Source organism: Pholis gunnellus (assembly GCF_910591455.1).
Source record: "Pholis gunnellus genome assembly, chromosome: 1".
NCBI classification, from domain to species: domain Eukaryota; kingdom Metazoa; phylum Chordata; class Actinopteri; order Perciformes; family Pholidae; genus Pholis; species Pholis gunnellus.
The window spans coordinates 26522337-26535761 of record NC_136528.1 but is presented as its reverse complement, the minus strand read 5'-3'; the positions used below and the strand labels follow the sequence as shown (position 1 = coordinate 26535761).

The window sequence follows — 13425 nt, the reverse complement described above, 5'->3', positions numbered from 1 at the left end:
AAGGCCGAGGGAAGAGAGAGGGAAACAGAGGGTGTTCACTCTTTCACAAGTTTCCTTAATTTCAAAGATTTTATTCTGAGGAAATAAGTTCACATTTGAGCCAAATATATGAGGACACTTTTGTGCTGTTGCAGAGCAAATTTGCTCAGCCTCACGTAACCCCCTCCATTGTCCATCAGTCATCATGTGCGTGACAAACAGTATAAGTATGTTGTCGTTGGTCTCATGCTGTCTGCTTCTCACGGGTGAGCATAGATGCCCCATGAGGCAGTGTCCTCCACCCCTCTTATTATAACCCCTCAATGCTCTCCAGTGGCTCGGCTCGGACAACATCACCCCAGTGAGCCTAATCAAAGACAACGATGAGTCCATGCATCACAGCGGCACATACGGGCAGTTAACAAAATGCCACGGCCGCGCCTATTTTTAGGGGTTAGGAAACCCAAAGATCCTACAGCAGTTGATGCAGTTAGACTTGTCAAAATTCTGATCATACACAAGTTTGTGTGCATTTATTTCTTGTTAAACAAACGTTTGTTTTATAGACTAATAATATATATATATACATATTTATATGTATATCTATTGTGACCTTGCCTGAATTTGAGCATTCGCAATTCCTTAATGCATTAAGGTTCAGTCTTCCCCTGTCCAAGTGGATCAATGATATCCATATATATATGTGATTGAATCACGTCAGGCTAAGTGTTGTCTCTCAATGATCAACCTATTAATAGCCAACTGTTTGATCGTTAGACTGTGATTTAGTTGGAGATGACAGTCTGTCACTGCTGCACGACTGTAATGCAGCAACCTCCCACTCCAGTTAGCTATCCATCAGTATTAACTGTCACCAGCACCATTTACCACATTGACAGTGAATATTCAGGTATCATATGTGCCTCAAATCTCAGTACGAAAGCCTGCATCAGCTTTTCTGCATTGCCCTAATGTGACAGCGTGTTCCTTTCCACCACAAGGTTTGGTCTGTATCTTGGAGTCATAAGGCACTTCTATCAGGACGTTTTTTGGGACATAGAAAGGGAACAAATTGGAGATCAGCATTTTGGGATTTATTGTTAGTGCAACTAACTACACAGCAACTCTTTGGCATAGTGTTATTAATTACAAAATGTTTTTAAGTAAACATTTTGGGACATGTGTGAACTTCTGTCATCGTCTACCATGGAGGCATGATTGTTTTCCTGAAAAGGGGCGTGGTGATGAGAGCCTACTCTGAATGACGTATAGCGTGCAGGAATTAGTCCTAAAAATGACTTCTGGTTCCCACCTCTTAAATTCAATTTTTTTTTTAATGGGCTTTTGGTTAGATGCCAGTGTTGGGATCTGTTGGGAAAGCCTGCAAAAAGATGTCGTTCCTGCAGCTCTCTATTGCCGGTCTGATGTACACACATCTAATGTAGCAGCTCAGTCACCAGATATTGATTTCAAGTCCTAAATCCTCAGTATTTAATTCATCACTCAAACCCAAGAAACCAACAGAGAGCAAATAATCCACACTGGAAAATAAGATTAAAGCATAAGTAGCTTTTGTGACATTTCAACTAATAGTTGTGGGTTGTTCATAATTTATAGGGAATCTTGAAACTAAAAATGAAACACATTTGGCCTCCTTGAACACAAGCCCGAACACCAGCATGCCAACAAGTTCACTCCCTCAGTTCATCAAGGGTCGATCTCTTGCAATTGAGTTTTCAGAGTATTGCAACATCACTCCAGGGGAAGTCCATGAGGGTTTTTTAAATCTGTTGTAGAACACACCACAATACTCTGCAGGGGATGGGTGGGTCCTACACAGACACATTCAAACACTTGAGGCAGAGGAGAAAAAAGGCGTGGGTGAGGGATGTCTCACTCACTAAATTTGGTACACTGTATGACCGTGTGTCTGACTCTTTTATGGATTTCCCCATGCATAGCTCATCAGGTAATTTTTTACAAGCTTATATAAATACGTACCCCCCCAAGGATAAGTAGTGTTTTCAAAGTACTCCTGTGAGTTGCAGTAAGGCTGCAACAGTAATTTATTGTACAATAAATAGTTTAATAGCTTCAGGGTGGGTCCTGTTCTAGATCACACGTCTCTTTCTCTGAGATGTACAGAATGCGTTGTGAGGTACAGTATGTTTTCTGCACCACAACACACACTCACACACGTTTTTGTCCATATCTGTCCGTCAGTTATAGATTAATCACCCAGTGTGTGGGGCAGTTAATTGTGCATCTGTTTTGATACGAAGACCTTCAAAATGCCTCCATGAGCTCATTAAGGGAGTTCTGGTTCAAAGAGAACTGGGACCACAGCCAGAATAATATTGTCATGATCCTGCAACACATTCATCGTCCATAGAAACTCCCCACTGCATGAACCCATCCTCCCATATCAAAGCCACATACCTTCTTTCATCCTCATCTTGTTTTGTTTTCCTCACTTTTCTCTTTGCTCCTATTTGTTTCAACCTACAATGACTTCTGAGGAAACACACAATGATTTGTAATGTTTTGCGTTTCCTTCCTTTTAACACTGCAGTCCTCACAAACGTGGGGCCCATGTTGGGGCCCTCTTGCTTTTCATCTCTCTGTAAGTTATGTACTTCTTTGTATGTATGCCTACTGTAGCATATACAACTTCCCCCATCACTTGTCGGGGTTAGACATGGGACAGCTGCCCCTCAAAGTACGTAACGCCCAACAGAGAGTCTCTTTATTCCCTTCACCACTGCTGCACTGGTGAAAATCATGAATTTTCAAAGTATCGGAATCTGAAAAAAACAAAGGATTTCCTCAATCCTTTGGCTTATATTTTGAAACGGTCAACATTCTCGAAACTGTAAGTGTCACAACTGTTTCATGTGACATCACTCTACTGCATGTCTGCAAAAGGTACCCAAAACATTTTGTTTCAGGTCTCAAAACCTAGTTATTGTGTCAGTAAATTGGTGACCAAATTGAAAAGTTGTTTTGTCACCGCGCTGTCACGACAGCTGACAGAAATTCATCTCCTTTTTTTGGTAGTGATATTATATAGCTAAGAAATACAATTATGTTATTTTTTAGCAGTTTTACAACCAGAAATATAGTTTCAGTGTAGCTTATTTTTGTTTCGTTTCAGTTTTACTTTACTTTAACCTCGGTGAGTCATTTTTTTTCCCCATGGCAGTTCTAAAAGTTTACTGGGAAATAATGCATATTTGTATATATACAGTAAATGTATTTGTGTAGCAATGTGTTACACATAATGTGCACAGGAAATTCATCTTTGATCCCTCAGATAAAGTCATAAACAATGAACCAGCAACAATGATACAACATGCAACCTGTAATTCAATAAAACACATTAGATTATACCTCCTCACAGTATGTAACACTTATTTGTTATAACTTGTATTTTGCAAACACAAACTAGAGGTTCACTACAGATCTTTACACCAAATCTTCAAAGTGAACAGATCTTTGAACTGAACCGAATATAATGCTGCGTTGCTTTTACCTCAGAAGTCTGAGCTGGGAATGACGTCACACTGAAGTTGGTGGCATTCCAGTAAAACAAGTCGGAAAACGTAATGGTCTTTGCTCCAGCCATGTTAGCCATGTAAGCCATGTTAGCCATTGTTAGCGATACCGGTTGATTACATTGTATTACGCCGGTATTTTGCACATACAAACAACGTAGCAACATGTCTGCAGATAGAAGTTGGACAGCACTGTGTTGGTCTGATCTATTTAGAAACAAATAAGACAGAATTGCTCATGAACAGTATTCACCACAGCTTTTTTTCTGCAGACGCCCACGCGGAACGGCCATTTTGGGTTTTGAGGTCGCGGTTGGTGAGGTTTGCCCGACTTCAGGCTGCGTTCCAGTCCAATTTCTGGGAACTGGGAACTCGGAAATTCCGAAATACCAAAAACAACCATATAAAATAAAAGTACAGCAAACAAGAACTCTGCCCAACAAAAGGAGAAAGAATAAATCTCACATTAACACAGCCGATTAAAGTATATGCTTCACATATGAAATTTAAATCTTTAGTGACTTTCACATGATGAGGCACAAGGATTGAGGTCTTGTTTAGGTTCTGAGGTGTCGATGTTCAAGTTGTAGCTGCTGTAGGCTACACTGTTCCTCAGATCATGAATTGTGAGCCAGAGAGGTATTGAGAGTCCTTCCAGATGTTGGTCTCTCCACAGTTGGTGGTCCTCCTCTTACACTGGCAGCAGCGCCTGTACTGGGCCAGTTTATCTACCAGGAGCTCCCCAGCAGAACTGACCACAGGGAGACAGAGGAAAGCATGAATGATATCAACCATTGTTGCATCTTTTAGGTTGGTCAGTAAGTGTGTTGAACTGTTTACTTATGATTATATAAATAGATGTAAATGCATGCTGACGGAGGTGATCCCACATCCACAGACCCCAGGAAGCGACTCTCCTCTTCCTCTCGCTGGTGTTTGAGCTTTGCACTGCGAATCCACTCGTCCTCCAGGGACTTACTGATGTCCCGCTTCTTCTCAAAGCGATTGATGCGGTCCACTATAAACCTGGACAGGAAACATACCAGACAAACTACAATGGTTTCTTCATGCTCATTGTTATCCATTTATTTAATTCGTCCCTTCCTTTACTCACTCCATTTTGTTGTGTTTGAGAACTTCTCTCTCTTTATCCAGCTGTTCATGATGATTGTGCAGTTCTTCTTTCTTCCGCTGAGTGGCAGCACTGAAATTTACTCGGAAGAGCTGCCAGTAGAAACAAAACATATATACATACATTTAAAAAATAAAAAATAACATGACAACAATTTCAATATATACTGGATCAATTTAAAAACAAGACTGACAATAACAGGACTGATACTATAGGCCTGTCAACCAAAAAACAGTGGTGGAAGTACAACTCAAGTACTCTACTTTGGTTTTACATAGTATTTACATTTTATGCTTCTTTATGCTTCAACTACACAACATTTCAGAATCAAAAGATTTTTCTTTTTACTCCACCACATTTATCTCATCTCTGTAGTTTGTAGACATTTTGGAAGTTAACATTTTAGGTATAAAACATTAGATCAATTCATAAATCTGATTCATTTCCAAAGTTCATGCCATTCTACTGTTTAGTATTTAGCTACATAGCTGCAACATGAAACTGCTTATTGCGTGTTAATGCATCAATAATATTAATCCAAGAATATATAATCACAAAACATTTTTATTCATTGGTATTACTTATTTTACTCAAGTAAAGGATCTGGGTACCTCTTCCACCACTGCAAAAACCCAAAACCAATGCAGAGACTTTTAATTAAACAACAATGACATTGATTATTTCTGACATCTGCATGAGGCCAAAAATGAAACAATGAGGTTTATGGCAGCGATAGGAAACAGCGTTAACCTTCTGTGCCCTCTCTCGGCCTTCTGCGTTGTTTGCTGCTGTCGCACAGCGGTTGAACCCGGAGTTGTCAGCTTGGCACTCTGGAGGATCTGTGCACTTCTTATCTCCCACCTAAAGAACAGAACAGACTCTTTTTTATTGTAAGGTGGCCATTGAGCAGACTATGACTTTCTGCACCCTTTGTTGATACTCTGTAAACCAAGTTCTCCCTGAAATAAAAAAAAGTTACTTTTATTTTGAAATAGAGGCTTACACAACTATCTGCATATGCTAAACATAGGACACAATCATCATTTCAGTCCATAAAAACAACAGCTGTTAGGATGCAAGCCTCTCCCCAGATTTAGCATTGCACTGCTATAACACTGTTGCAGAACCAGAGATAATTCTTTTTATACCATGCATTCCTCTTCCTTGTCAATACCTGCCGCCTACATTAACCACAATACAACTCAGGTGTTTTATGCTTGTAACAGCTAATGCAGCCTCCTGCTGACTCAAGCAGAGACTATAAGTGGGCTACTGCGGTCTGGTAAGATCTTTTCATCGCAACTCCACTCCTCCAGATAAAAAAAAATTCACTTCAACCACGACTCCAACAACCAACGACGACTAGAAAGACATAATTTAAGGTAATTTATCAGACTCACACAGCGCCCTCTGGAGCCATACAAAACTATATATGACGTACCTATTATTTATTACCAAAGAAACTTAAATGATTTTGTTCAAAAAACTTTTTTTTCCCAAATGAGTGAGTTGGAAAAATGTTTAAAGTCTTACAAGTACGGTACACTTGTTATATAAATCCAGTAATTGAATAATACGTTGATGTTAAGAGAATGTAGGAATCAGGGCTGGTTTATTTAAGTGAAAGTTTAACGACATGATGTAACTCTGACATCTTCTTGTGTTGCAATAAACCAAGTAACCAGGCGGCAGCCTCTGGTTCTGTAAAGTGAAGCCAGTTAGGAAGTACCTTAAACCTGCAGTCTTTCTAACGGCCACCAGGGGACGACTGCTCTGGTTGCAAAAAGAAGTCAGATCGTATGGAAGTCAATGAGAAAATGATTCTACATCTCACTTGATTTATTACCTCAGTAAACATTGTAAACATAAGTTTATGGTCTACTACTTACTTATAATGTTAACTTGAAGGCTATTATCTAAGCAATACAATAACTGAAATGAATAACTGCTATTTTACTCACTTCCCTCACCATATTGTCACTGGTGATCGTTATGTGTAAAAAAATATTTTCACCAACATCCTTGCAACAGTCTGAAAGTCAAATTTGTGAAGTATTTCCGTGCCTGCGTGTCCAGAGCCCTCTTGTAATGCGTAGTTCTCTCGTGTTTCTGCTGGAGCTGCTGAGCCTTCTGCAAAGCTACCCTAGAACACACACACCAGGTTACACACTTGCTACCACAACAGTTGAATATTTGAACTTCCCGAGCAGTGCCGCTGTTACTCACTCCTGGACCAGCTGGACCTGGTCTAGATGCTCCATGAGCCGATGGTTCTGCTGGTCTCGAGCCTCATGTTGCCGCCGGGTCTCTATCTGGCTCTGAAGCTCGTTCATGTAACGATGCTGCTGGATCCTCCTGGCAGGGGTGAAGGCCCGAGCCGGGAAGACGAATGAAGTCTAAACACATTTTAACGAGCCAATGTTACACTAAAAAGTTACAGTGCGTGAGCTGTTAAGTGTGATTTCATGTATTAAAGTAATACTCCTTAACATTTTCATAAACTCAAACCCTATTTTAGACACAAAGTATGTTCAAATTTCTTTGACTTTGACCTGCTGTTGTGTGGAAAACTATTTGCGCCGTATGCAGTTTGTTTGGCTGCAATGTAAACGGATACAAAAGTTGCTCTTCTTACAAACTGGCTGAGTGTTACCTACCAGGACTGAAATCGTACAACTTTAATATCAAGCTGTACTCACAGGGAAGAGAGGGCAGCAAGTCTTCTCTCGCTTCGCCGACATTTGCAGGTTGAATGTAGCAACCTGCTTTGCATGCTTACGTTGCTCATTCAGCTTCTCCTGCCAGACGAACACACGAAAACACAAGCCTTGTATCATCATGTTGACTGAAACAGCAAAGACATTGAGAGCATGATACTCACCAGGGTAAAAAGCTAACGTTTTTTCAGAGGGCAGGTTTATTGATCCATGAAATAATATTGTCAAAAACATCACGCAAAGCACACAAAGTCCCACACCTCTTCCCCAGTGCTGTAAAGAGGATGAAGCTGTTTTCTCAGCTCTCTGGCCCCAACCAGTCTGGAACCACCCTTAACGCCTCAATTGTTAAGATGTTTTTTTATTGTTTATGTTTTTATTGCGTTTTTTACTCTTTCTTGACATGGTATGAGTTTACTTCTGCCCTCGGCCTTGTGAAACCAACAGTTTTCACATCCTCAATCAGTGTGTTGTTTTCTGATTCCTATTTTTTTTCTAAACCACAAAAAAAATCCTCAGAGCACTCACAAATCACCTTCAATAACTCGCAGCAGATGATATGAAATAGGTGTTCATTCAAGCATTTTACAGACTTTCAATATATAGATTACTCAGCTGTTTGTGTACTGGTAGTTCCATTAGCTGACTCTAAAAGTCAGCAAACTGTTTTCCCCCAACTGTGTGTCTGGCCGCAGAGCAGCGACCGAGAGGAACTCAGCATTTTGTGTACTGGTAGTTCCGTTAGCTGATAGCAGTTAGCAAAACAACCCGCCCAAAACACTAAATGTGAGCAAACTGTTTTTCCGTCACTGTGTCTGTCGGTCGGTGATGCACTCAGCTGTGTTATCACTCGCGGCTCCTACCTCCATGCCGCCATGCTTAAGACCTGCGACCTGTCAATCACAGTAAGCCCGCCCTAAAGCATACTCAGTTTTATGGTCTATTTTACTTTAAATGGGACTTTAATTTACTAAATGAACATCATGCTGTATTGAAGAAGACTTGAAACAAGCGATTGAGACCATAAACTCATGTTTACAATGTTTACTGAGGTAATAAATCAAGTGAGAAGTAGAGTCATTTTCTCATAGACTACAATACAATCTGACTTCTTTTAGCAACCACAGGAGTCGCCCCCCCCCTGCTGATCATTTGAAAGAATGCACATTTGAGACACTTCCGCATTGGCTTCACTCGGGAGAACCGGAGGTTGCCGCCTGGTTTTAACTAACTAACTAGTGCTTATCCGGGAGCTGTATTAGTCTGCTTCATAAACAGCGTCGACAGGAAAGAGGAGAAAAACCGGAGGGAAATTACAAAAAAGGACAGGAGTTGCGGCTGAGCTGCTCAAAAACACACAAGGAGACAACACATTCCAACAGATACAGTCTATGCGTCTGTTTCTTGCTAGCCTACAGCTAACGTTTGCGCAGTCAAATTTGTGCTTTTTTTTTTTTGTCCGAACACACTTATCATAGAAAAGCACTCAAACACACTAAGGGCACACATGCATACACACACCTGTTCTTCATCCATGTACTGCTGGTCTCTCTGTTGTTCTTTAAGCAGTAAGAGTTTCTCCTGAGCTCGCTCCTCTGCCTGCTGCTGCTCCCTCAGGTAGACTGGAACATTTCTTTGGGCCTGCTGCATACACAGGTAGCACAGTTCCTACGATGGCAAGACAGTAATTACAATTATACACAGTTAATAATCAGTAATGTAAACATAGTTTTTTACATGCTGTCTAATATAAATACTTTGTAGGTAATGCATTGCTTAGGTTCAACCAGCGCAATATTATACTCAAACAATCATATCAATAAAATGTAATTCCCTATGAATAACATCTAATGTTGGTCTCACTTCCCAATCGCGCCAACAAGAAAGTGAATCTACCTCTATAAAAGCCAGATTGGATCTACACGTACAAACCTACAGTACACACCTGTCCAGCACGAGTGTGGCCAGTGCAGCTAACGGTCACGCGAGGCTTCTCCAGTTTGGGGGTGACCTCTGGTGGTGTGACGGAGGTGGTGGGCCTGGGAGATGAAACAGATCCTTTACCATACTGTTCATCAAAGAGAGCTCCCTGTGTGTGCATTATGGTGTTATCTTATTACAGGAAAGTGGATTAACTGACCAGTACGATTTCCTGCGTAGTAAATTTAAATTCTTCTCAAAAGTATTGTTTTGGAGTTTAAATGTCTGCATGAACATGTCAATTTGAGGGCTGTCCTTGACCAAAGAAATTCTTAGTCGACTAACACTATACGATTTTGCCAACTAATTGATTAGTTGATTTAATTGACAGATCTGTCGACACATTATTTGTCAGATCCTTCCTGGGTTGTTACTAAACCAGAAAAAGAGAATTTCTATCGAAACCGAATACATAAACGTATACAGTATTTAAATTAATACCATAAAAGGACCATAACTTTTGAGTTAAAGCAGAAAAAAAACACTTCATCACAGTTTAATCACAAAATAACTGTTGAACAGCTTGAATTGAACAGCTGTTGTATTTGTATGTAGTTTCACATGGGGCCTTGTTGCATCATGGACATGGGTTTGAGGTGTGAAGAGTGCTCCAGCTGTTTCTGAGGATATCATAACAGAATCAGTGGCTCTAGAGTCCTCATGTTATCTTTAGGGACTCCGAAATTCAGCTGACAATTGCAGGTGCACTGATGGTGTTCATGGACTTGCTTGCAACAAGATAAAAATAACAGAGATATCGTTTGTGGTCACACTCTGTCCCGTTCTCAATTTAAGAAGAGTGTGTGTGTGTGTGTGTGTGTGTGTGTGTGTGTGTGTGTGTGTGTGTGTGTGTGTGTGTGTGTGTGTGTGTGCGTGTGTGTGTGTGTGTGTGCGTGTGCGTGTGTGTGCGCGCGCTCTGACAGTGAAGGTGAGGTGATGACAGAGGAGGAATCTGTCCCACAGGTAGTTGTGCATCATTGATGGAGCTGGAAGCTGCCTCCGGGCTGTAACAATATAAGACCACCACAGAGCTCTCAGCTCACACTGACTCATCTACCTGCAAACAAGAGCTCTGTGCTCTGCAAACTGAACCTCTCCATAGACTGTGTGTGCTTGTCTGTCTGTGTCTTTGTGTGTGTTGTACTTGTCTGTGGCCTCCATGGGGGGTTTTGGATTCAGTTCTTCAGACAGGCTGACAGCTTTCATCTTGGCAGGCTGCAGTGGCTGATGGGATTTAGATTGTCTCTGTTGGGGAACTTCTGCAGAGACACACAACACTCTGAGTGGGTTCACTGTGACTATAACTGCACTTCATATGACAGCACCAGCTCTATTGTTATTCATTCTAGACTCAACCTCTGCTACATAATTAGCTTTTTTGATAAGAGATGGGTTTCAATATCCAGCAGTCATTTTTTTGTAAGAAGTCTCAAGTCTCTTGTGGTTGTAATGAGCGTTCTATCATCCAGTCTGCTCAGAATAGACATAACCATATCTAAGGAACTCAAAGCATGCACTCTATCATCCCTCCTTTATCTATTTAAAACATAAACATTAGTTGTTTGGTACCAGCCTGTTGCAATGCAGTATGAAAATAACATACAATAAAAACTTTCCTTTTTAGTAAATATCTACATTTTGCCCCTTAAAGTCCCACAGTGAAACTTTAGCAGAAGGCAGTTAAAAGAGATTTTTAAATCAAATCCTTATTCACATTAAATTGGCTCGCTTAAAAGTGGGTCATTAGACTCATTAAGCTTCAACTTGTCCAGTCTTGTATAATCCAGCTGTTTATCAGCGCTGTCCATTCATAAACATTGGCTATCGTACACTACATTGAAAGTAACAGCTTGAGTAATTTTGGACAACGTGAGAACCGGTGCTCCAGCTCATCCAGCTGGTGCAACCAGTTCATCAAGTGCAACGACACGGCTTAAAGGAATACCTTGACATTTGCTTTCCTGACAAACGTTAGTTGAGAAGATCAACACCACTTGCTGTGCGATAAATGTGAAGCTGCAGCCGCTTAGCTTAGCTTAGCATAAAGGCTGGAAGCAGCAGTCATAACCAGGCGACCAGCCAAGACTCCAGAAAGTAACTGCTCCAAAAAAGAAACACTTTGTACAGATTAAATACACAAGATATAAGGTGTACGTTTGTGAGTTTAGGAATGCAGTAGGTGGATTTTGTTATGTTTGTGCAGTTGTCCCACCTTCTTCCAGTCTTTATGCTAAGCTAAGCTAATCGGCAATTTTCTGTAGCCTCATATTTAACAGAGTCAACATTTCCGCAAGAAATCCAATAAGCCTTATTTCCCAAAATGACCTACAAACACATTGATATATGATAAATGTGAATTAACATAATTTCCACATCATGTTTATTTCAGCAGCTACAGCTACTGTAGCTCCAGCCGTAACAGTGAGGAACACATATCATTTTCCTTTGCTGCAAGATTTGAAAGGATTTGGATTTGATCCAATGTTTAATTTAGATTCATTAAAGCCCAAATTGTCAGCCTTGTGCCAAAAGCGCTTTCACCTCCTACATTCCTCTGGTCTGGAGCTGGTGACAAGGACCATACGGCTTTATCCCCAGCTTTGTTGTCTGGCTGAGGAGAGCAGACAGTTGGCAGGGTGATGGGGTTGGCAGTCTGTGGCTTCTGAAGCCTGGACAGGCCACCAGACAGCAAAGAGACACTGCTCCCAGATCTCTGCAGGGACAAGAGTACAGATGATCTGTCCCAATGCATACACTGAACATTCATTATGCACCATAACATGCAAACACACATGTATGTCTTTACTCACCTTGTTAAAGGCTGACAGCAGCCAACCAGTTCCATCCATAGCATTAATAAAACCTCTGTTGAACTTCATCCGCACCTTTGAATAACATCAGACGAGATTACATTTAGCAGAAAACCAGTGGACATAGTCCCAGACTTCGAAATATAGATGAGCAGGCGAGCCACCTTGTTGTTCTTGAAGGACAAAACTCCAATTCCCTGGAAGGTGAGGAATATGTTTTGTTCAGAGGCCAAAGCCCTGAAGAGGAGAAGAAGAGTTTCTCTAACGCAGCCCTCCACTACGTCCCGACTGAAAGGAGTCTCTTGTGACACAGCTGCAAAGTTCAGCTGCACCACTGGGAGGTGTGTTGCTGTGAGAAACACACACACAAACCTATATTATGATATTATAATACCTATTTTAAATACTTATATATCACTAATAAGAAGCTGATTGAAAAGTAACGTTTTCGGGTTCTTAAATTCTCCTGATTTAGATATATTTGATTTCAATTTCTCCATCTTTTTTGTTATTTTTCAGATTAGTTTGTGATGACATAAATCCTTAGAAGGCATTTCTTCAGAAAACGTGCTCACCTGCAGCCAGTGGCCTGACCTGCTTTAAACCCAGAGACTGCACAAGTTTCCCAGCCAAGAGGAAGATGGGTCGTTGGATCATTGTGTACTTGTTTCCTATGTCCAACTTCTGCTGAGAGAAGGTGAAGGTCCCCAGTCCGGTCAGGTGGACCCCCTGTTGGATCAATCAATTATGGATGGATGGATGGACAGATAGATAGATGGATAGATGGATGGTTATATGGATAGGGCTAACCTTTTGCAGGGTCATCTGACGTTCAATGTTGGCAGATATGTCAGCCCAAATACATTGTATATCTGAAAAAACAAACAAACATGAAGTTTGGTTATATGGCGACATGGAGACGCCTGCACACTTTATAAGCACCGAACTAGCAGCTGAATAAACAGTTTATCAAGCTCACTCTGGTATAAAAAAAAAACAAGACGATTTTGTCTGACCGTTTTCTGAGAGCTGGGAGAGAGTAGGTAAAGTCCGCCCGTCTGCTTCTGACAGCAGCCGCAGAATGTCCGTCATGTCTGTTAAACTGTTTAAAAAATCATCACAGGATGAAGTTTTTAAAAATGTCTCTCTATAACGTCCGACTTCTACCTGATAAGCTGCGACTGCCAGAGATTAAGACGAGCACTCGAGAGCAGCGGTTGCCCGGAGCGATGCCCCCCCCCCCCCCCCCCCCC

At 41.1% G+C, this 13425-nt stretch overlaps 1 protein-coding gene across 1 annotated transcript; it reads right to left on the bottom strand.

Annotated features, from left to right (window-relative positions):
* Positions 1-4145: 4145 nt before the first annotated feature.
* Positions 4146-13264, bottom strand: LOC306701100 (coiled-coil domain-containing protein 81-like; the record flags this gene model as incomplete). Its single annotated transcript, XM_079166343.1, has 16 exons — positions 4146-4284; positions 4434-4559; positions 4648-4757; positions 5416-5526; positions 6730-6808; positions 6892-7061; positions 7365-7463; positions 8904-9050; positions 9328-9421; positions 10507-10618; positions 11904-12075; positions 12173-12247; positions 12337-12521; positions 12748-12901; positions 12983-13044; positions 13189-13264. The coding sequence occupies 16 exons, from the start codon at positions 13262-13264 to the stop codon at positions 4146-4148; spliced, it is 1911 nt and encodes a 636-aa protein (XP_079022469.1).
* Positions 13265-13425: the final 161 nt, after the last annotated feature.